The following is a 24,799-nucleotide window of genomic DNA, read 5'->3' as shown; positions in this document are numbered from 1 at the left end:
TTTTCCTTTAAAGTGGACCGATCTCAGCGTAAACTATCTAACTTTAAGAAACTTCTATTTATTTTGCAATCAGATGACTGTGATAGATGCTACACATCCCTCCAACAGGAGTTACATCGTCGAGGAGTTTAACAAGATTCCATAATAATTACTAAATAATACGAAGGATCCACATAAAAAAAAAATATTTTCTGCAAGTTTAAAGATGCCTCCTTATATCCCAAAAGAGTTTAATCCAATATGACTAACAGTTTTTTCAAAATAAAATCTTCAATATCAGTTACTTTTCGGGCTGTTAGACGAGAATCCCCCTTAAACAGAAAAATGTTTATCCCAATCGAATTCTCAAGATACCTGGAGCAATATACACGTGTGAAACTTCGAGAGCAGGGTAGCTACCCCAAAATACTACTTGCTATCCAAAAAGAAGAATACTTGCATTTGCGTATCCAATTCCACTAATATGTTCCGCCAAGAATTCCGGCAGACTTCATAAATATCATAATAAGAGTTTTCCTGGTAAACAAGCAGCTGTCACTATCGCACGACCAAAATCGGGCGTGCAATCAAACGGTCTACGTTTCACCCGCCGTTTGCTCCCTAAACATACACATCGCGATTGTGCGAAAGCTTTCGAACGGCAGCGTACGCGAGTGCCCGATCCCCTTGCAGAAGGAATCACTCCGCTCGCGGAAAGTGAGCACGACTTGCCCGCGCCTCGCCCCGGCGAGCGCAAGAACGCCACGCTTATCATCGGGACACGTATAATTTTCTTCAGCCGTAGACGTGCCTCGATAAACTGGCGGCGGAATAATTTCTAACTGTACAGAACTTATTCCGACGTGCACCTTATCACGAGCACAGGTTGGCCGACTAACAAGCACAAGAACCGGTACGACGTACGGTTCTTGGATTTTTCTGCCACTCGTTCCGGAGATCCCGCCGTCACGTATTGAAACTCTCTGTTCGAAGTATTTGCAGTAAACAGGGCTCTCCACCATTCTGTACGGGGAGTGGGTCCATTTCAACACATATTACGGTGCAATTCAAAGAAATCGGAGAGTAAACTTTTATATCACAAATTGATCTGGTTGCAACACGAAGCTGTTGGTTTCCTGGAGTAGTGATACTGATAAGTCATGGCACAAGTTGCTCCAGACGGGTGAAAATCGAGGACAGTTTCTATGGCCATGTTACTAACGCACAGCATTTGAAACAGATTTCTGTAGCACGTGGCAGGCATTTAAATATGATTCGAACGTGTTAATTGAAGCCTCCCCAGTCATTCTCTGTAGTTGGGAATAACTGGACAGTTATTCAAGTGGGTGATTGAAAAATAAATTGGCTCGGTACTGCAGTCTATAGCGCGAAAAATGAAAGGTGGAAAGGATCTCGTTGAAAACAGTAACAAGGTCCTGATTGCTATCGATTCGTTTATTTTTTTAAATTATTCCTCTTTCGTTTTAGAGCCTGTAGATTTTAAACTTTGCAATGACTGTTAATTGTAATTCCTCTTGATCGCATTTGACTTCATTCCTTGAAGTGCGCGATAGAGATGACGAAGATTCTACCTTCGCGTTTTGATGGTAGGAAAAGAAATTATGCAGATTCTAGGTTTCCATACAGCGCTTTGTCTCCTGACCAAGTAGAATTTCAATCCTCCGTAGACCGACTTCCGCCCTGAAACCTCAAATTAATAACAATCTTCCTTCCTTTCAGAACAAGTTAAGGAATTCGCATGGACCTGATAAATGCTTTCCTTTATTTAGATTAACACACTATATCGCCCACGCAAAAATGACTCTAATAAAAAGCAGCATCTTATTCTTTCAACCTTCCTCTATAAAAAAGATCTAAGAAGTTACATTCTACAAAGGACTATGCAGCTACAAAAAATCTTCTGTAATGAAACTTGAAGCCTCGTTAACAGGACACTTTTTATGAATTTTTTACACGAGGTTATAACATTTCCTAAAAAATGTTTTTAGCTTTTATTAGTGCACTCGTTAGAGTACAAAAAATAATTTTTCTTTCATGTTTTCAGTCTTGATGCATTTTCTAGGTGGCGCTTAGCGCAGCGCTGCCAAAAAATTTACTCACAGTATCGTATGCAATTGAAAATTGAAAGAATGTATTAAAATTGATGGCATTATCCTCTGCGGCGGGGAAATCCCCAAAACTACGATAATAGTTGCACATTTGAACGAAATAGTGTAAAAAAAAGCGGGTAACTGTAAGCATGAATGTATAGATAAAAAGAAAACCCGTGTTTTAAACAATCGCGTTAGAGGATAATGCGATAATGAGTCCAATGACGAATCAAATGCATCAAGGTTTTTTTCAATCGATTCATTAGATCTTCTGAAATCGTGGATACCGTTTAGGCATCATTCTTTGGCAGCGCTGCACTAAGCGCCACCTAGAAAATGCATCAGGACGAAAAACATGAAACAAAAATTAATTTTGTACCCTAACAAGTGTATTAATAAAATCCAAAAACATTTTCTACGATACGTTACACCCTCTTCTTGTAAAAAATTTGTAAAAACCCCCTATTTCTCGAGCGTCTTCACCGAAGAGTCCCCCTCGCCATTATAACACATTCAAACAGCAGGCTTACAAACGAAAGTTGGAAGGATAACCCGACACAATTACCACGAAATATTTTTATCACAGAACGATGTCTACATTTTTACATGCTCGACACGAAGGTTTGTTAAAATCTGCCGAGCAGCGAGATTTCCTTCTGATGAAACGTAATCGAGCGTCCTTGAAAAACCTACAATTTAAGAATGGCGTCTGAAATCGTAAATCCTAGGTGGACCCTGAAACAGACACCTCGTATGTCCTCGTATCGGGCGGAGAAATCAGCGGGAGGCACATTGCGTATCGTTTGCGCGATGGTTTCCCTTCGTTCGTTGACCGTGACGGCTACTTACGATTTGTTCCGGGCCGCTTTACCCTTTCACCATCACCTATCCATACTAACGCTTCTTACATACTCCACCATGGGCATAGCACCGCTAACGGCCACTTCCTGCCCACTCTGTGTGCCCACATAACGTCTACGCGCGCGACATTTTACGCGCCACCATCGAAGCCCCAGCCGGTGCTCCTCGGTGGCGAGTAGCCACCGGATTACGAGATCCATCTGGCCTCCTTTTGAATAACCTAGACGAGGTCTTTAACACAGGGAGATACCGACCATTCCTGTTACTAACCAAGGAAGTACACGTGCGATAACATTCGCACGTTCACGCCAACTTGTGCGTCTACGGTGGGTCTGCAGGAAAAGTGTTGATTAAAAGAATGGTAACTGCTATCGTTGGAAACTTTATCGTCTTTGTTCGTGGGCTTCGCTAGCCCCGGAAAGTTGACAGTGTACCAACGGTGGCACATGTTGGCGTGAACGTGTTGACAGTGGTTTTTGGCAGCGGTCGATGTTTCATCGATTACTTTCAAACGACACCATTCGCCGATGTCACCCCTCCAGTTTATCAGCTTCACAGAATTCTTGCGAGCCATGCTCCAGCAGCAGGATGGCCTGGAGTTTGGCTCGCACGGTCTCTGGGAGGCTTCGTACATTTTCAGTCGCCTCGACATGTGTCTATCATGTTAACTTACGTTCCGAGCATCACTGTTACCTTAACTCCGACTGCCATCTGTGTCCCCCCGTCATCAAACTGGTGAAATGTTGCTTCAGAGATGGCGAAGCCCGTGCAACCAGCGGTTCCGCCCGAAATCGGGCGTGGCGAGCAGCCCGATGAACGGGACAATGAAATCGTCATCGAGCTGGATCGAGAAAATCAGTACGGCCGTACGCAGCCACGAGCTAACGAGCCTCAAGGTAATCATTTGCGCAATATCCAGATGGTCTACCCACGTTACATGTCACGACACATATTTTCTTTCCTTGTGTTCATTGATCACGGCTAGTGATGGGCTCCGAGACGCTTCAAACCACTTCGAACCCCGTCAAATCACTTCAAACCGCTTTAAGCATGTTGCCAGCAGCTCGAGCCACTTCGATTAAATTATTCAGGCACGCGTTTCGAAATCTTGAAAGCTTCGACGCTCTGCTCGTTATTCCAAAGTTGCCAATGAGAGGCCAATGAATGGAGACCGGTTCCATCCAAAACCCATCGTGAACTTCGAATATTTTTCGTGTAATAATCGAAAGTGGTTGGTAGCAGGGCAACAGTATTCGATTGACCAGGAATTTACCAGAGAACGGATTAAAAGCCCATCATTAGCCCCAGTCGCGATGCACCTCCACACCATCCACCTGTCACACGCTTCCACACATCTGCCTACACACCCGTTCACACCTCAGCGGTTCGAGCAGCTTCTACTCGTTCGCCGTAGCGGCTCTCCTTCAACTTACACGTCGTATCCCAACTTTGTGGCACCTTGTACTCACCCTGTTGTGTTTGTAACTAGTTGCACCAGCACCCGCGCCCCCGTCACCTAGTTTTATTAAAAGTACGCGCGTCCAAGTAGATAACAATCGCCCCGTGGGGAAAAAATAAACCCGCGCACATGGCTACGGGGGAGCGAGCAGCTTCCCAACGACGGAACACCAGCCACGAAGCTCGTGCTGTCTCGAGGGGGAACGGCGGAGGGAAGCTTCCCTCGTTGCCACGACGGCTCGCCGTTTGCGGTTCAGCTTCGTGGCTCGATTCCTCCGCGACTAGACGGGGAGGGACGGTCGCGATCGGTATTGTTCGGAGAAACGGTGAGATTGCATTTAATTTCGGGAGCGTTAATTGATTCGTACAGCCGCGAACGCCGGGCGACAAATCGATCGACACAGGATTTTAACGTTAACGCAGATCGGGCCGGGCATGTCGAGGGGAAATAAAGTCCGGAGCGGACCGGCGCGAATATGCATCGCCGCCTACAGCTATTAAACGATTTGTATTAATGGGAACGTTAATAACACGCCAAATGCACGATTTTAACCGGCCAGTGTGAGAGGCGACGCGGCTCTGCTTATCCCACGCTGTTTTCACGGTGGAGAACGATATTTCGGTCACGTGCTAAAAACGGACTGCTCTTGTGCTACGTACAGGGGCGGTGTTTTCAATGAAGCCAGTGTGCTGCAGTTGATTTGCATCTTTGGGAAGCTGTCGTTGAGGAGATTTAACGGTAGTAACCTGTTAACTGGGGAAAACGAGTTGGCTCGTCATTCGAGAATCCTTCTACGTTGGATGTGACAGGTAGATTCATCGCGAAATTGCAAAACCTTCGTTCATCCAACAGATGGAAAGAATCGTGCCAGGTCATTTGCCGCATTTACTGTGGACGAAATGAGTGGATTCATCTGGGAGCAATTTTAAACATATTAGGTCGGGGCAAAAGTTCGTTGGCTTTATTGAACCAAAGTCTTTGTTAAAAGAAAAAAATATACAGAGGGTAGCCAAATTATTACACTCTAAACATTTCAGTCAATACCTGTGAAAATCGGGGCTGTAATTAAAGTAACAATGTATGAATATTATTGTTTTTTTTTTCATTTATTGATTAGCTACAACATCTGGCAACATTGTGAGTATTTTTTCAATGTACAAATCTTATTTGGTTTTAAAAGGGCGGAGATGAAATTATTATAAATCAGATAAAAGTAATAGAGAATATCATCAGAGAAATAAAAGCTAAAGGCGGAATCACCAAATATTGAGTAATTGTATTTCTCGCACAATACAGTCTTAAATCTATATACCTAAATGTGTTTAATTTGCATTCATAAATACATATACTAGTATTAAAAAATTATATTATAAAATTAAAAACGAAACATCTATTTTATTCCCTCTCTTAAACTTACAAAACCTCTTTGTTTGAGTGTAATAATTTCGCCACCCACTGTATTACATGTTCTTTTAATCGAATTATTTTCCTTGACAATCTATGACCTTTTACCACTTTGCTGGTAAAGTATAAGTAGGTGTACTAAAAAAAGACGTTTCTGTACACCTAACATTATCTAACAGCGAACGAACGAACTTTTGCACCGACTTAAAGGGCCATTCTACTTTAATCACCCGAAAAATGAAGCCATTTTTAAAGATTTTTTCTCAGTAAATACAACATATAGTGAAATCAATATTTTTTAAATCACCTGCGCCACGAACGTACCTCTTTTTGCGGTGTTATATTGACGCCATAAAAATACATTTCAAATACATTAAGAAAATTATTTTTAACCTTTTTTGCATAATATAAGACGCTTAATAAACTGTGGTATTTACTGAGAAAAAAATCTTTAAAAATAGCTGAAATTTCGGCAGAGCGATTTGGAATGACCCCTTAATACAATTTCAAATAGACTGAAGGCGTTTCTAGTGAAGGAATAGCTCAGTTAACAGGTGAAAGTGTAGTGAGATACTTGAGCTACACTCGAATAGTGTGTAAAGGAATTCCTTTGAGGATATCCGTTTTATCAATCATTATAGGGTCGTGCAAATTGAAAATGGATTCCTGTCTTGACATCCTTAGCTCCTTAATATGCTAGTGTCGAAAAATTATACGAAATGGACGCCTGGGCTGTTGATTGCTGGCACTCAAATGCGCTATTGTCTTTACCTTCTCCCGCTTTTAAAAGCTTACTAGAGTTCTTCCATCCGTAACACCGCTTTTAGACTGGAAATCGGGTCGGAACACTTAAAAATTCAGCTAATGGAGAACCTTTATTCGGAATAACTGTTATGAAGAACCGAAATTTCCAACTATTATCTGTTTCGGTTGCGGTTCCTACTTCCCTCCTCATATCGGTTCCGTAGCCATTATTTTTTCGGTTCTATATCGGTTCCGAAACGGTTCCAGAATCAATTATTGTATCGACTTTTCCCTAATTGATATCATTAATAATTATTGTAACTGCAGATTTCTGTATATGTGCATATTTTTCACAAAATCATAGAAAAAGGAGAAACATTTATACATATCATTGATTTCTAATAAACTCTTGAAATAAATAAATCAGCTACATACACGCGCGCGCGCACACACACTATATTATTCAGAATAAGAAGTTAAAAGTTCCTCCTGTTTCTACAAGGATTTTGTAAAAAATATGCGCATGTACAATAATTATTAATGATATCAATTAGGGACAAGTGGATACAAGAATTGATTCTGGAACCGTTTCGGAACCGAAAAATAAGGGTTATGGAATCGATATGAGGGGAATAGAAATCCTAACCGAAACAGATAATAGTTGGAAATTTCGGTTCTTCGTAACAGTTATTCCGAATAAAGGTTCTTCATAACCGTTTGGAGAACCGAAATCGATATTATAAACAGTTTTCAAGCCCTGCTAGACCGTAGTCTAAGAGGCGAGCGAGGAGACGATAGCGAACTTGAGTGTCGGAGACCAAAAAGCAAGGGATAATTGGGCCAAGTTATGCAAAAACCTGCCAACCCAAAAAATAACAAAAAATTGGTTAAACGCGGTGCGGATCCCATAATTTTGTGATCTTTATTTTGCAAAAATTTATCAACCCATAGAACAAGTCATGGTTCCATTTTAGCCTTAAAAACAAAAACTATAAAAAATTTAAATTATATTAATTATACTACTCACTGTTAAATAACCAATTAAAAAACATTTTAAGACAGTAATAAGAAATAAAATATACTCAACAGAAATAAAGTTACTTTTCTTTAGCAATTAAAATCTTCAAACTAAATTTAATAAATTTCAGATCATTGAGGGTTGGTAGCTTCTTGCTTAATTTGGCCATTATTGAGCATTATCTGAATAAAGAGTGGAGTAACTTCATTCCCTATCATTTGAAAAGTTGCAGTAACTCAGATTGTTTGGATGAGTGACAGATAAAATGATTTATTCGAATTGCATTTATTCAACAGATAAAAATACTTCTTTCTGCTTAAGAAGAATTTTATTCAAAATTTATTCGAGATTTTCGATAACTTGCCTAAGGTGTAAACTACGAATTTAGTTGTCGTTTACACTCTTACTAACAGAATAATTCTTTTCCTCCTTTTTTAGTACGGAAGCATGTATATGGAAATAATATTCGAAATTCGAATAACTCAACTGGAAAATAATTATTCCACCCACATTACTCGAATAGTTTACCATTATCAATTTGCATAATTTTTCGGAAATCGTTCCAACGATATTTCGAACAATTCTTAGTACATTTTCATTGAGATGTCTAGATTTTATTTAAACTACCAAAATAATTGTCCTATATGTTTGAGGCAAATTTTTATGAAAAATTACTACCAATCGTACCAAAATAACGAGAAATGTGAATACTATAAAATGCAAATACTTCGAACACTAAATAATTCGTTATACCGGATAACTATTCTTAATTATTCAACTTTATCATCACTCAGTTTATTTTATCTATCCATTAGCACCAAGCGTGCAGCATATACACTACTTCTATGTACATACTCTCATGCTAATGGAGAAAGGAGAAGATTATTCTATTAATAACATCACACAATATAGCTAAATTCATCATTCCACACCTCCCACGTGGATATGCACGGTCCCATAATGAGTGGCGAGAAACACTTATAAAGGTGCGATCCCACGGCGCGTTCCGCCTACGATCATCTTGGGTCAGCCGCGCCGTCGAAACGCCAGTGGCTTCCTGACTCGCGCTCGCTAAGCCGATTTGACGAGCCACGCGCCGTGGGGTCGCACCTTAACGTTTCTTCAAAGATATCTCACACATCTCTTGAGTGTACCTCCTTCCATCGAACATACAAATCACCTTCGCCAGCAAGAATCAAAACTACAAACGTTACGTGCATTTCCGAAGGGTGTTCTTTTTGCTCGATACTAAGCACTCAACGATCCCCCCAAAATCGGTGCCAAGTTCCCCAGGCGACAGCTTTCCAAAAGACACGAGTCAATCAAAGCACAGAGTCGTTTAGCTGCACGATGCCAGCGAGCTGAACATCCTCCTCCGTTCCACTGAACTTCCCATAGCCCGTGCTCGCGCCACGCCTCCTCACCTGACGAACCTGTCCCCGCCAGATCCCAATTTCTTCAGCAGCCACGGAAGCTGCAATCCCCGAGAAGCAATAAGTCGTCGTACCGTGTCACCACCAATGCTCACTCAGCTTTCGTTGCAGACGTGATCGCGACACCGGTGGTCTACTCCGCCCAGACCCTGACCGGTGCCCTGATAGGGACCTGCTTCTTCTCGCTGGTGGCTGGCTTCGCCTCCGGCTTCTGGTTCTCGCAGAGGCTACGCGGCACACCGTACCCCGAGCCGTCGGAGCAACGCCAGCAGCTGAACAGACTGACGGAGAGCTCGGAGTCGCCGGGCTTCAACAACAAGTCCATAAACCTGGTGCTGAACGTGCCGCCGAAGAACCCGAACGGGAAGAACGCCAACTCGTCGGCGGAGAACAAGCCGGTGCAGAAGGTGAAGAAGACGTACATATGATATAGAAGGCGACACAGAGCCGTCTGAGGCTTGCCGCAGGACCCCACGGGTTCCGGCTCATCTTCTTCCTCCTCTTCCTCCGACCTCGCGGAATCGGACGGCCGTAACGACGACGACGACGACGAGGACCCCGCCACCGTCGCCAGCGACGACGTGGCCGAGCGGCACGCCGGCTGCATGCTCGACGACCCGGCTATGGGCCACGAAGAGGACCCGTACGAGATCGTGGCCGGCGACGGCAGATCGATGGAGTTCCTCGCCGGGTCCAGGGAGGCACCCTACGACTCGCGGACGGTGTCCAAGGTCATCGACTACAGGAGGCGATACGAGGACTTCCAGGGGCAGGAGTACATCGAGACCACGCTCACGGAGCCGGGCAGCGGGCTCCGCGACTACAGCAGCAGCAGCGCCAACAGCCTGGACGATCTGTGCCGCGGTCACCAACGGATGATCGCCGACCTCAATCGAGCGGAGACGGCGAACAGCCACGACCATTACATGGTGCCCACCCGGGACCCCCGCGAGTTGAACGAGAGGATCCTGTCGCTGTTCAATCCGCAGTTCCTACCGAACTTCAACGACATGATCATGTACGTGGCCAGCCAGTGCGACGGGAGGCGGAGCCCGCCACCCAGGTCGCGATCGATGGCCGACGGGGACAGTCGGTTCTTCAGGAGCTCCAGCTACAGGAAGAAGCGCGTGGGTGCCAGCTCGATGTTCTTCCGGCGTGGATTGACGTACGAGGCGGCGCGCAAGTGACAACGGGTGCTCTCCCTTGGATTGGCGCCGAGGATCCACTATTGGATCGATCAACTGAGACGCGAGGCAACCTGAGAAGCTATCTCGCGGTCGGTGAAGAAGACGCGCTGCGATTGTCGACTCGATTCCCGCGTCCCTCGGAAGGAGCTCCAGGTCGCAGCGACCGTCGAGCGGTTTTCCCACCGCTCTGATTGTCTTTGATGATCAAGCCGGGATGTTACCGAGGGACAGCGGAGAGGGACTATCGTCAAGAAGGCGCGGAAGCAAGCCAAGTGTTACCTCAAGTCTCAAGTGCGCGACGTCCCCCCGGAAAGGCACAGGCTTCATTTTCGTCGTCGTCCGCCGCGGCGGGCGGACCGCGACCGCGCAGAGGCCGCGTGCTTCCGGTCTCGCGTGTGCCGCAACGTCTGACAACGTGCCGCGGACAAGAGAGACACGCGGACGTGGAATTATTTTTTTAAATGTGCTACACTCGCGGAAACGAGCGAGAGCCGCCTCCGGCGCGGCGACCGTGCCGCGTGTCGGACGCGCGACGGCTACCCGGGCTAATCTCTCGCGCCAGAATTCGATCGTTTCATCGGGTTCTTCCTTTCCGTTTCTCACCAGTACGGCAATGGACGGACGGGGTGTCGGGGAGATGAGGGGAGGGAGTGGGACAGAACGAGCAACAACGACGACGGGACAAAGGATCGACTCGTAGGTGTGTAATGTGATACGATCAGAGGAGAGTGTGTTCGTAGCAGTGGCCTGCTTAGGTGCATAGAGCCGCGGTGATTTAAGGACGAAGTACGGGGGCGTCTTGGCTGGGGACCTCGTTTCTCAAACTACGATCAACCGAAGGAAACGAACCCCACCGGGCGAATAAGATATTGAACGGAACTAAGATGATACGGACCACTCGTGCGAAGCTCCAGGTCGCATTGTAAGGAGCTGGCGGGGCGAAGGTCAGCGTGGCAAGCGCCGAAACGGCCATCCAGGAAGCGTCTGCACGTTGAACAGAAAGGTTCCCCTCTGGAGAAGAGGTTTGAGAAACGACGACTCGCGGCGGGGACGTCCCGTGCGTTCGCGCGGGACGAGGCGTGCCTTCGGTATATTAATTGTTGGCAGATATCTGATCTATAAACAGGGGAAGGTGGAGAATGCGGCCGGTACAGATTCGGGCAAGTGCCTCATTTAATGCGTTTCGTTTAAGATATTCGATAGGATGGGACGATGTTTTAGAGAGAGAGAGAGTGGGGGTGAGGATGGGGCGAGAGAGAGAGACTTAAGTAAGACTTATTCGAGTATTGTTGTGCACTTATTGCCGTGCTGTGAGTATTGGTAAATAGCAAGAGAGAATTGTGGTGTCGAGGCACGCACGGTTATTAAGTAAGGGAACGTTTAACCGCGTCTGTGGTGTCTTCGAGGAGTATGTATTTTTCGCTGGGACGTGTTAAATCGATATATAACTGTTTGCCGGTGTTCCGAGGCGGTTTGTAGAGGTTTTCCTTATGTTTTTATTTTATGAAGTGCGAGGTGAACGTTGCAAATGGGTCGCTCGACTGCGATTATCACGCGTTGGGTCGTTGAACGATGAAAGATGCGCCTTTCAGGTACCATTGATGGGGGGGGAAAAAAACAGACGCGTTCGAGTTTTAGCTGTTAAAAAAAAAAAGTAATATATGAATGTTCGTTGATAGGGTGGGAATGAATTTTATTGTTTCGTCGGGTGACAAGCGTTCGAGACGCCCGCGCGCGCGGTCCGGCGAGCCGCTTCCTAACCGTCGGAAATTGATCGCGCTCGCGAGTTTAATTAAATCGCCGGACCCGGCGGGAGGGGAGCTTTGATAAATGCATTCGCGCGATTCATTTCGCCGGGGACACTCTCCTTGAATATGCTCGTGCGGCGCGTTATCCGCCACCTTCTGGCGAGAAACTCGACAACCCGCGCGGGGGGACCTCTCCGCGGCGAAGTATCCTCGAAGAAGCGGGTAGCTCGGTCGAGAAGAGAATGCAACTCGAAGAAAAGGGGGGGTGGGTGGGGTCTCAGCCGTGTTTGGCGTGAGATGCCTCTGACAATGGCGCAAATCGGTCTTACTAAGTAGGCGTATACTGGTTGTATCTCCTTCACGGCTTAACCGCGGAACAGAGTGCCTGCAACAAGCAGCGGCTAACGTTTGTCCCAGATACATCGGTAAAGATGGACAGAGAACAAAACAGCGGGCGCGGGGGAGGGGGAGGGGAGGGAAGAAAATGGATCGAGTGGGGTGACCGCGATACGCATAGCGACTGCGAATCCTTCGATCCTAAAAAACCGATCGAGCACTATCGTAGCGTTGTATATAAATACGTGATTAGAGGCACGATCAGAGGGAACGAAGGGGCAGGGGGGGTGGTAGATTTTAACTAGGATGTTAGAGGGACGATGAGAAATTCTAGTAACCGTTAGATCGTTGGGAATGAAAGATTATCTTCCTTTCTTTGCGCGGGCATGTCGGTATCGGTCTCTCTCCATCGAACCCAAGGATCACGGACAGACGTGTCCTGTCGCTGGTTTAAACCAACACTGCCGCGACAATTCTAACGTGCTTCTGTACGAAGGGCGGTAAGAGCGAGTTAGAACTTAAAACACATCGATTTTCACCTTATTGTCGTTGCGCGTTCGAGCGGGATGGACCAAGCACGGGAGCGGGAGGAATCGATTCCGTGGATCGAAGGGAGCTGATGGCCACGCGTTCGACGTCCACCGTAGGGTGGCGCTCGCGCGACGAGGGCGCGTGGGAGGGGGGAGGGCAGCGTTTTAGGAAGTTGCGCGCGCGAAAGACAGAGGGCATGGGTGTAAATAGGTAGAAATTGTTCTTTTCTGTTCCATCTCGTCTTTTTTTTTTTTTATCGTTGAGAATCATTCGAACGGGATCGAGAATTCATTCGTTAAACGCTACTCGTCGACGCGGACAGCAGTGGTGCGCATTAATGTTCGTATATACGCGCGTACAGTCGGCAGGCGTTTGTACGCGCGTATATACACGTTGCATTCTCATTATCGCATATACATATATACATATTACGCGTATATAGATATATATATATATATATATACATACAAAATACATATACATATATTATATACATATATTTTTTTTTTAATCCGCGTAGAGATAAATATACCGCGAGAGAACGGAAGTGCGCGTATGTGTGTGTGTGTGTGTAAGAGAGCGAGAGAGAAAGAATAGGAGAGAATGAGCTAAATAAGAGAGGCAGCTAATTACAGTTTTTCGGCGGTCTTTGCGAAAGCCCGCGATCTTTTTTAATTAAAAATTCCGCCACACCCGACGTCTCGTTGCATCCGGACTCTATGACCGCTAACTTCCGGGTGGGGAACGATGAATATTTTACAAATACGATATATATATATATATATATACACACATATATATATATTATACAAAAGAGGAAGCATCCAACTTAGGTACCTTGTGTCGTGGCGAATGAAGAAAATTATACAAATATAAATATGAATTATTATAAATATTATTGGCGAATTGTTATACGCTACGATATTTCTAAATTAGACGAGGAGGCAGACAGATGTGCATGTATGTATACAAAGCGTTTTATTTAGTGTAACGTGATTAATTGTAATCGGTAAGGAAAATGTACATAGTACTCCGTTTAAAAACTGACTTCGTCGACGCCTACGGTCTACGACGTAAACAAATCGCTCCGTAGAGAAAGAGAGAGAGAGAGATAAAGAGAGAGAGGGAACAGTGGGGTCTTTCGAATCGCGATATTTTTTTTATATTTTCTTTTTTGGTATTCTTCGTCCGAATTGGAGGGACACTTGCACGCCATCTTTTTATCGTTCATAGGTTCAGGTTTAAATCGAGACATTAAGATTTAAGGCTCTTCTTCGTATGCGAGCAGCACGAGACTTTATTCGAGGGAATACGGCGAATTTGCGTGACGCATGGGAAGCACCATAGACCCTGGGGTATGTGCGACGAAGCTGACAGTGTACGGTACGGTTCGATGGGATTGGAATGGCCCTCCGTGTGGAAACGGACTTTAACTGTTCTTAGGACAATCGCGGGAAATGTTTTCATTTCATTTTAGTCTCTCTCTGTGCGGTTTAAACGTAGGTTTTGACAAATTCTTTGTCATCCAAGATCGTTTGGGTATTTGCGATTTTTGAATAATCGAAGTATGATTCGGGGCAAATTTTATTTCGTTAGATCGAACACTGAATTTCAGAGCTTTAGCGGGGTTTCGTAGTTCTTAGATTTTATTTTAAGTTTGGTGACAATTCGTTAGATATACTTATTCATTTTAAGAGTCAAAAAGTTTTTATTACGTCTGTATCATTTCTTCTGCATCGTTGTAGAAACAGATTATTTTGGTTACTTAAAAACGTCCGTAACGGAGCCCATTTTGTATGCATTTCGCGCAATTCGATTTCACTGCACATATATCACCAGTAACAACGTATCTTTACAGCATCCTGGTGCTATTCGTCAGAGCCGCCCTTAGAGTTTGCGGATCCCGGGGCCGAAAGTCGATATTATTGAAAACAGACAACCTTGCGTCTCTACTTCGTGCGTTACTTAGGCTTGCCGAAACTCTATTCTAAAAAAAAATCGATACCTTGACGATTATACTTAATTCGTGTAATTTTTACAAAATATAAGCGCGGGACCCGGGGCAAAGGCCTCTGCCCGGTGCTAAGGGCGGCTCTGCTATTTGTTAAATGTAACTCTAATTCCATGTGGGGACATTAAAAGGAATCAGCTTCAGCCAGCTCCTTGCGACTAGAGTACCATTTCATGATACTTCTGATATACTGCTACAAACTTCAAGAAACCAGTCATCGAATTCAAATCAAAACCTTCTTCAGCTAAATGAAATTCATAGGACTCCCTATAATTTCAAGCATGGAAAGCTTTCAGAATCTAAATATATATCCCCAGTTGCTCTTTCATCATCCAAAAATCATTGCAACGGAAAAGCATCGGCTCGCTTTCGATCGCCACGAAAATTCCAGCTGCAGGGTGCAAGCTTTCCACGAACACCCATCTGAAAGATTCCGCATAAAGCAACAGTTCGACTATCCTCGCATATTATTATTTAATGATAAACACGGGGTAACGATATCTACCGCCACTTTAGAAGCGAAGGAAATCTGTTCCACTGCGAATTCGTAACTCGTCGGGCACCCTTCAAAATAACTGAAACCGTGGAGAACCGTAAAGGGATTCCACCGTGCCTTGCCTAATGGCTCAATTATGCCAGTAACTCGAATAAATCGGAAGTATTCGAGTTATTCTGGCTACCGGGGAACGTTTCCAAGTGGGGGGGCCCTCAGACGGCCGCCATTTGAAAGTCGAATCGGCTCGTTCGATGGGAACGACCGGCGAGCTCGTGAAATGTAATCGCACATACCCCGAGCTGGCGTCGCGCTGTAGCTCTAGGGACTATAAACATTATAACGATCGCATTAATTAGGTAAAGTAAATGCAACATTCCAGTAAGAGCCTAGGCTGCCAACCGTTCAGCAAACGGCCACGATGCGCGACGTGTTCCAATTCCGTTCGCTCGCTTCGTTCGACGACAGACATTCTCGGACTGCGATGACTCCTTCGCCTGTCATTGAAAATCGAAAGCAAAGCGTGGAAATCGTACGGCATGTAATCGAAACAGTGGCCGCGACACCGCGCAGGTTCTATAATCTTTTTCCTTCGGCAATCCTCCAACCCTTCAACACCCTCTTTTATTTCCCTTCGCTGAAGTATCGCAACATCAGTGGTTATATAATAATTCGATAGACATTTAAAATTTAAAATGCAGAAATGTTTGTACCTCGAATCAGTGGCGCACTCAGGATTTAATCTTGAGGGGTGGGGGGCGCCGAGTTGAAGGGCTAAAAATATTTTTAATGCAAATTTAATAAAATTCATTAGGTGATTATACAAATTTATTTAAGAAATAAAATCGAGTTTTCTTTTCGTTTTATAAAGCTCTTGAAGTACTTCAATCGTGGTTACATTAATCTCCTTTTTCCCCTTTTCTCTGGGTGCTCCGCTGCCGCGAATCCCAGCGAAATTCTCTGCAAAATTGATTTTGGATTTTGATATATACTCTCTATGGAGAGCTGAGATAGAAACGAGGATTTGTTACGTGTCGTAGCTGACTGTTTCAATTATGGTAAACCGTTTCGAGCGATTGCGATTGGGTATTAATTCTTACACTGGCGACGCAGCTGTCCGTAATTTATTTGTAACGTCTTCGGTAGAACTGTCAGCGCCCCTTGTAATTATTCACTGCGACACTTATGCCGCTGATAGCGGAGGCCTGGTGGAAGTAGCTTCGACGTTGATAGCTCGCGCGAGGACTATCGTTCCCAGACAGTCAAAAGCGAGGTGGTCGAGCGCTCTTATCGGCTGCCAGAAGGAATAAAACCACGAGCCCCGTCGTGCAAACTACTTCCGTCATGTCGGCGAACCGAGCAGCAAACAATTAACACTAGCGACAGAGCGCGTCTTTCGTGGACTTTGGTTCTTGCGATACAAAGACGAGGAATGCGATAACCAGCCATCTGCGCTGGAGGCGATCCGCGCCACTTTTACCCACGATTCACGCGTAATTCACCATTAATCAAGCCTTGTCAGAGATCAGCTTCGAGGAACAGAGCGACTTCATGTCAGGCGTTCGCGATTCTCGAACTGTCCCAAGAGAAAGCACATATACAGGCGTACATAAACTACCCTCGCAGTCACCATCATTCTTTTTTTATGCCGTCATAATTTGCCAACTAATTTGCGTTGAAACGGTGGCTATAAATGGATCAAGAGCTGAGTCTAGAGTTCAGTAAAAAGTACGAAGACAAGTCCCGGCGAGGACGCTGTCGCAGAGCAGGTCTTGGAGCAACAGTCTTTGAGCTCTCAGACCTGTATACGTGCTTGCGCGAGTGTCGTTGAGCGATTAAGTGAGCGCGTGTAATGGAAGCGCCAGCGGAGCGACGGCTGGCAGCCGGGGTGCACATATTTGCTGTGCCAATGCAATGCGTTTTCTGTATATATCGTCGTAGCTCTAATTAATATTAGTTAGAGGATAGCTGGGATCGTGTTGGCGTAGGCGAATAGCACACACCTAGATGTAATCGATAAAGGCACACGAAACGAGTCATCCAAACCGCGCCGTTCTTCAGCGACAGAGTAACAGGCATCATTCGCTGTACCTCCTTTGCCACTGGGTGCGATCATCCTCGACGCGTTCGCTGTCACAAGCTCGACGATCACCGTCAGAAGAGCAAGGTGACACCGAGCCCGATTGGTTCGAACCAACAGCCGTGGTGAACTAATTCGTCTCACACCCGGGACCAGTCGAAGCTCGAACCTTGCGCTTCTTCAGCGTTGCGTCGCGGATGATTCGCGTCGTCGAAGTGCTAAGGAGTCCCCAGGAAAGCTCGCGATGGAGTGCATACATCTAAATTCCGTGGACAGACTTTCCATGCTCTTTCGTCGGAACCTCGGTTCACAAGGGAAGCTTGTCCTGGTCGTCAGCGTCACCGAGCAAAGGGTTTAACGGCTGTACTTTACACGCGTGCGGGCCGTGTCCCGCATACGGGACCTTCCGATTTGTACAGTGGCGCGCTCACGATGCGCTGCCGATGTACAGATAGGGGATGGATGAGGAGGTCACCACCTAAAAGGCTACCTTGACATAATTACGGATAGTATTATTTCCTGTTATCGCATATGCCACTGACTTCGCTGCGTTCGATCAACCGACAGGACGACTTCTCCCTTCTCCGGTTCGCGGCAGATTTGCCTTCTCATCGATGCGCCGACCTACACTGTCCGCGCGCGCTAATGGCGACCAACAGCTCCGTTTACTTCTAAGTTACACAAGACTTGTACGATAATAAGTAATTAATTAGGCGTTAGGGGTATTGCCGGTACTGGCGCGAGGCAACAGAGCCGCCGCACTCCAAAGTTAAGCGACGTGCCGCCGTTTTGCGAGCCTCCCTTTAGTTTCTGCTCGAACAGCCGGGAGACGAGCCGAGCAGATCGGACGGCACCGTGCAGGACAAACGATCCACAGAATACTGCCACTAAACGGGGCAATAAATAAGCTTCTAAATTGTTATATCCTTTCTACGTTAAGGCCAGCGAACGAATTTTGTATAGCCGCCGTTTTGCGAAGAAAATAGAACACCGCCGGGCCATCTGCGACTCGGTTTCCCCCCTCGTTACAGAGAACACGCGCTGCGATCGCGTGCAAAGCAGCCGAAACAGCTTCACCCGGGGCGTGAGCGCTAGAACATAAAGTACGGGGAATGAAAATCGTCTTCTCACACTTCGCACAAGACTGAGGAGCCTGTATATAATATACAATTTAAACGCAGTACATTTGATATGAACCGAAGCGTCGCGGATTTTGTCGGGATGTTCCGTTTATTACCATGACATTAATTGTAAATTGTACACGGCGCGAGAGCGAGCAATGGAAAGTGGCGAGAAGAGAGAGGGGGATAGATGGAGGAAGAGCGAATTGTAAGTTGTACATATTACGAGTTTATCAAGGTCCTATCGCGATATGTTACTACCGTTGTCACGGCGTCACCGTCGCGCGATCGTTCCTCGAGCTCTCCAGACTCGCGCGGCAACCGTGCGCACCTGCTCGCTGCTGCGCGGAGGCGTAACACGCGTTCGCGACGATAGAAGAGAGTATTTCCTATTTTTCAGCAGCCTCGTCCAGCGAAACGAGGACAGTGCGTTAAGTGCAACACGTAACACGCCCGATCCAGTGGACCAAACGATTCACCGCCTGATTTCCGTGGCCCCCTTTACGCCTTCGCTCCTTTAGCGTTCGATGGGACAGGTTGCTAACACGTTCACAGCCCCCTGACACGTATGCGGCTCAGGTGTTAGCTCGTGGATCGCAGCAGGACGATTGCTATATGCAATACGATCTTTTAGAATTTCTAAATTGCGGTCGATGGTTTCGACAAGGACGGAAATTGTATTTTTCAGGTGGATCGAACTTACTTTTAATGTATCCTGTGCAGTGCACTTTGTTGCGTCCGTTTCTTTTTGTACTGGGAGTTTAGTTGCCTCGGTCTTTTAGCTGTGCTGTCTGAATTAAATGGAATTTTTCGATCGGCTGTTTTCTGGGGGTTTTGAAAGTGTTTAAATGTCGAAGGCGGTAGGGTTGCATCAGCATGTTTGCATACTTAGGTGGATAGAATACTCTCTGTATTTCTAAGGTTTACTTTATGTAATATACATTTTTTCGTACCGAAAAGAACGGTGATGTTTTAGATTCGAATGTTAATTCAAAGAATTGGGAATATTTTGTATTTCGATGCTAACTCGCCCTTTGCGTACCATAATCGTATACGACGATGCACAGTGTATTAGAGGAAGGCAATTGCGCTCTAGATCTGCGAGCAGATCTACGTCTAGAGACCTGGCTTGTGAACGTGTTAATGGTTACAGAAACTCCGTAGGTCCGATTAAAACAGAGTCAGACTAATCTTTGCGGCTACAATTAACGAGCAGCGCTAAATAAATCCCCCCGCTAAATCAAGCATCCATTCGTGTATATCGGCCACCAGCGAAACCGATATTCGTTATCTGTAATCCGCGAAGTCGTTATCATTTTCTCGCGTTAGAGACGCAATCGTTCGATGTCAATCGCCGGTTGAACGTCTTGTACGATGAAGCGCCAAGTATCCCCCGATGCCCAGTACGCTCTTCTTTTTTTTTATCGCGATACACCGCGCACAGAGGTTCTTTTTGTCGATGGGGTTTAATCGGGTGTCCGTGATGTCCAATCGAAACGGTAGTAAAGAACGAATTAACACACGAATGTACCGCAAGAGATCCGCTTATGAGTTACACATTTACATTTACAATCCAGATATCCATACGATAACGTTAAAATAGATTAAGATGAATGTCACAAGTAATGTAAACTGAGAATAATGAGATGAAATAAACGAGACGATGATTCAAATATAAAGAGGATACATTTCATTTCTTTCTGTACAATGCCGTTGTTACGTGATCGATTCCCACTAACTGAAGTTTCAATAAAATGGAACGAGTTGCTGCAATTTGTCAAATATTTAATACACGGTAGAAGATGATATAACATTTTCTCTGAATAAAGCTTCTTCGTATGCCAGCAGTGGGGAAACGGCTGGCTACGACAACAGCCGCTATGTTGCTCCTTGCAAATACGTAACCATAGACAAAGTGTCTCGATTGAGATGTCACCACAGACGAAGTATAGCTCGTCTGTGATGTTACCTAGTAACTACATTACCATCCGTCGCTTTTAATAACGACCGTCGATACTGTCGCCACTCTCGTTACTATTAACACAGACGAGGTATAGAATCTATACCTCGTCTGTGCTATTAGTATATCAGTAATACCGATAAGGTAGGTATCGCCCCTTAAAATCCAAAGTGAGCTTTTGTAAATGCTTTTCCTGCATTACCTTCTTCGAGTCGCACGCAACAATATTGACACAGCGAGGTATCTTCTGTGGTAGAAGCACATTGTCGTAAACGCGGAGAGGAACAAATCCAACAATACTTGTATAATAAAAAGGCCCTTAATCTAAAGAGTTTAGAATTACTTGTTCGTACAAACACGTATAAAGTACCAGAGCTTTCTGACTTGTCGTTCATGCCTAAGGAAACGCGTAGACTAGTGGGGAAAATGCTATTTGTGGTTTCTATTGCGAGGGTGTAGGAATAGGAAATCGGCAACGCCTGGTGCGATTTTTCTTTCTTAGTTTTTCGAGCGATAAGAAAAGAGGCGGAGACACATTTCTAATGTAATAAACTTCATCCTTAACTCTTTAAAATCCGAACTTCGCGCTTTAAGACCTTGCGCTAAACGCCGCTAGGGCGAGGATCGCAACTCGCAACGATGAGAAACGAAATGTCGCCAGCACCAAGCCAAGTGGCCCGCAGCCAACCAGCGTCGACAACCGATTCCCCAGCAAAGCTAGTTACCCGCGGCCTCACTTCGCGTTCTCAACTCATCGATCAAACTTTCAACATTAGTGATCTTTCTATAGGTGAGACTAGGTACAGAATCATTACGACTTTTAATTCTACTTTGGCAAGTAAAATGTCTTTGGTAAGTAAAATTAAGTTCGCTAAGTTTTTTAAGAAGTAAAATTAACACAGCGTCTAACTCCTAACTGTATGGTTTGTTTTTCCTGCAGCTGTTCTCGATTTCCAATGATTGCTCTTAAGGCTTGTTGCTTAGTGTTATCCAAATCGGAACTCAAATTCTGCAGTATATGATTTTCTACAGAGCTAAAGTCATTAGAGTAGTTAGTTAAAATGCTGTTTTGTGAAATGTTCTTTTTCCTTACTGCTTGTGCACTGTGTTGTCGGTGCTCGGTACTTTTCCTTTCTTCGTATTCTTTTTGCCCTCTATGCTTAATAATAGTAGCTATGATCCCAGCATATTTTCTGTTTTTTGGACACCACACGCGATCGCTTGGACTATTATCACCATTATAATATTCTACTTTATATTTACCTTGATCACGGAACTTAACTTTCGTCCACAACGCGTGATCCAAATAACCCATATCCAAACCATTTCTTCCATGGCTACCACATTTGCCACTCCGTCCTTTTTCTCCTTCTTTTCCTTGCTTGGCATTTTTCATAATATCAAAGTTCTGACCGTTAGTTTTTGGATTTCTTACTATTATCTCTCCAGCATACCCTCCGTCGCCACCCAATCCGCATTTTCCACTATCTCCTCCAGGTTGCCCGAACGATCCTTTATAGAGAAGAAAAGCTTGGCAACTTGTAAGCCAGCCTCCACGTTCAAAAGAAAAGGTGATCTCGTTCCCTTCACTTGTCATTGCTTCTATAAAAACATTTTCTTTAAAGTCTATAGGAATAACGTCATATGACGGTGCTACATCGGTGTCTACATCAGCCATTTGCGCGGCACGTTCGATTTCTTCACGAATGTCTCCGGCAATATCATGGATTGTTGTACCAGTACCGGTATACCAAATTTGGTTTATTTTCGAACAGTCTTCTATTATACTATCAATAACCGTTATTATTTGAGTCATTCTTGGTCTCATAAAGCTAGCAACAGGAGGAAATTTTTTATCAAATTCTGCTTTTGAAATACCTTTTCCATCTTTACCATTTTTGCCATTTCCACCATCTTGGCCATTACTACCCATTCCCCCATTTGAAATAATAGTGAAGTTTTCTGGATTTTCTATTTTCTCTGCTAGAACCAAAACGTTGCCACCACTTTCTCCAGCATAACCATCTGCCCCTGGCTTACCATGACCATCTGTTTCAGTACCTGCATTGCCGGAATAAATATGATCGTTATCTCTTCCGGATACATTCCAAGTTACTTCATTACATATTTTTATTGCTTTTGTTGAAATGGCTATATTCTTCCCATGCCAAATGCTATTCTTAAAGTTTGCATCAATATGTATATCTGCACCAACAAAACGCACTTCCTCTATGTTGGAATTTGCTGAAAGTTTATTTTCTATCTGCTGCAAAATCTCGCTAATAACGACGTTCCTTCCTTTTACTTCAATAACCAACCGATTATCTATTCTTCTTTCTTCTATCTCTATTGGCTTTATATAAGCTCGTATCACTTTGATAAACTTATCCTTCAAAAATAGATCTGTTTCCTGCTGTAAGCATTCTGCTGCTCCTTGTAAAACTGTAAGACTTTCACCGCAAGTATTTTCCTCAAGATTTATAATCGTTCTTAGAAATTCAGCAAACGATAATCCACCACGACAAAATTCTTCCAATTTCAGTTTAGTAATAATGGATCGTTGGTTCTGAGAAGCATTTAAACAATCAACAATGGCTTTTAAAAATTGTAATTCCTTTTCGGCAGTCTCAACATAGGCAACTGTTTGTTCCAAGCACTCTTTCTTAAATCGACTTATGAGAGTTGTTTCATCTTCCTTACTCACCAATCGATAATGCTCTATTAAAAGCTGATAATACTCTCGTCTAAAGAGATCAGGAACGTCGCTTAAGCTTTTGATATTGTCCAGCGAACTAAAAATCACTTGAATAGTATCGGTACTTTTATTACCAATAAGTTCTCTTAATATATCTGTTATCTCTGTTAGCCAAAAATTTGAACAATATTTTATATATTTTCTCTCACTATAAGCGCTGTCGCTAGGGCTAAGCGGTTTCTGAAAATGTTGTTCTATACAATCGTTAATTTGCTCTAAATTGCTTTTGCACTCTTGAATTTTTCCACTAACAAAGCCTCTTATGTACCGTTTTGGATCGTTATCCATTTTTTATCGAGATTTTCAACAGTTCTCGTATACTCTGACCTAAATAATTAGATAGATCTGCACTAATAAAAGTATTTTCATGTTCTGGTACAGTAATTATATTAACAATTCTTAAGAGCTGCATACGTGGAATTTGCTACTCTAAGGCCCGGTGCAGACGAGCGGTATGCGTCAGTTTGCCGCCGCGGCAATCTGCTGCGCGCGTTTTAGCAGAGCATAAATTTATATGAAGCAGTTCACACGAACGCAGGTATTGCGTCACCGCGAATGAACGCAGCGGCAAACTGACGCAAACCACTCGTCTGCGCCTAAGTGTTACCCATCTTCATCAGGGCACTTATCCACCGTTTATTAAAGAATCTGATTACCTGTTATGTTGCCAAAAATTTAAGCGCTCACAGTACTGCGAGGATGACCAAGACTTAGCGTTGTTTCTTATACCCTCTCTTAGTTCTTTGTAATGCTTATTTAACTCTGCCGCTGCGCTTGTTAGCCAAGATTAATTTCCCCCTCAGGAACTCGGAAGAAATCCAATTAATTGCTCAACACTACACAAAGATATTTATTTGATTAAATTGCTTATCTTTTTCCTACCTTTACTAATCTATTGATCTTGATCATGAAACATATATGAAGTCCTTTAGAAATTACTTTTATTTATTGTTTGCCCTTTTACTGCTGATTCTATAGATGCTTGCTCTGTATGCATCAGTGCTATATGCTTTTTTGAAATTTTTTTAAAAAATCCATGTTGTAAAATGCTTACCTTCTGAATCTTTAATTCTGTTTTCATCATTTGGGTCTTCTTCTTTTATCTCTTTGTTCTCTGGATTTGCTCAAGCTCTCATAATTTACAATAGTTTTTTTTTACGTTGCACTACGTCTAACTCCGTAGATAGCATGGGACGATTTACGACCGATCGCCTGTGACAAAAATAGGTTCCACTTGAAATCGTTATAGCGTTAAAAGTACGTGTCGAACAGCAATCGTGTTAGCATATTCGTAAACAGCGCGCAGTCCGTCCAATCCGCGTACTTCGTGATACTACACTGATAATGCACGACACGTCGTGCGGGCGACACTCTCCTCGTTCCCCGTACACGTGGGAGATGACGCGATATCTTTGGGAGTGCCGCTGCGTTTGACAACTAACTTGAGTAAATATTAAGGGGGGTTTGCACCTTGTTAGGTCGAAAAATAGGTAATTCTTTGTGAATTTTTTCTACAAAAACGGTTTGATAAATTAATTTGAGATTTGGCATGCTGTTTTATTGTATCT

General features: G+C 44.3%; 2 protein-coding genes across 3 annotated transcripts in view; both read left to right on the top strand.

The window, feature by feature from the left end:
• The window catches only part of LOC143373454 (semaphorin-1A), a 446,461-nt gene extending 437,022 nt beyond the window's left edge, over positions 1-9,439 (top strand). The window contains exons 14-15 of one of the 2 annotated variants that reach the window (XM_076820735.1): positions 3,704-3,847; positions 9,121-9,439. In XM_076820735.1, the coding sequence (XP_076676850.1) occupies positions 3,704-3,847; positions 9,121-9,437 (461 nt within the window). In that variant the 3' untranslated portion in view covers positions 9,438-9,439. The remainder of the gene's footprint in view (positions 1-3,703; positions 3,848-9,120) is intronic. The other variant, XM_076820736.1, reaches the window with a different exon arrangement.
• Positions 9,440-9,614: 175 nt separating this feature from the next.
• Positions 9,615-20,195, top strand: LOC143373469 (uncharacterized). The gene has a single exon (XM_076820773.1). The coding sequence runs from the start codon at positions 9,615-9,617 to the stop codon at positions 10,194-10,196; it is 582 nt and encodes a 193-aa protein (XP_076676888.1). The 3' UTR covers positions 10,197-20,195.
• Positions 20,196-24,799: the final 4,604 nt, after the last annotated feature.

This window comes from Andrena cerasifolii, chromosome 9 (assembly GCF_050908995.1).
Source record: "Andrena cerasifolii isolate SP2316 chromosome 9, iyAndCera1_principal, whole genome shotgun sequence".
Taxonomy (NCBI): domain Eukaryota; kingdom Metazoa; phylum Arthropoda; class Insecta; order Hymenoptera; family Andrenidae; genus Andrena; species Andrena cerasifolii.
Note: the sequence above shows the minus strand (reverse complement) of the source record. Positions and strands in the feature narration are given on the sequence as shown.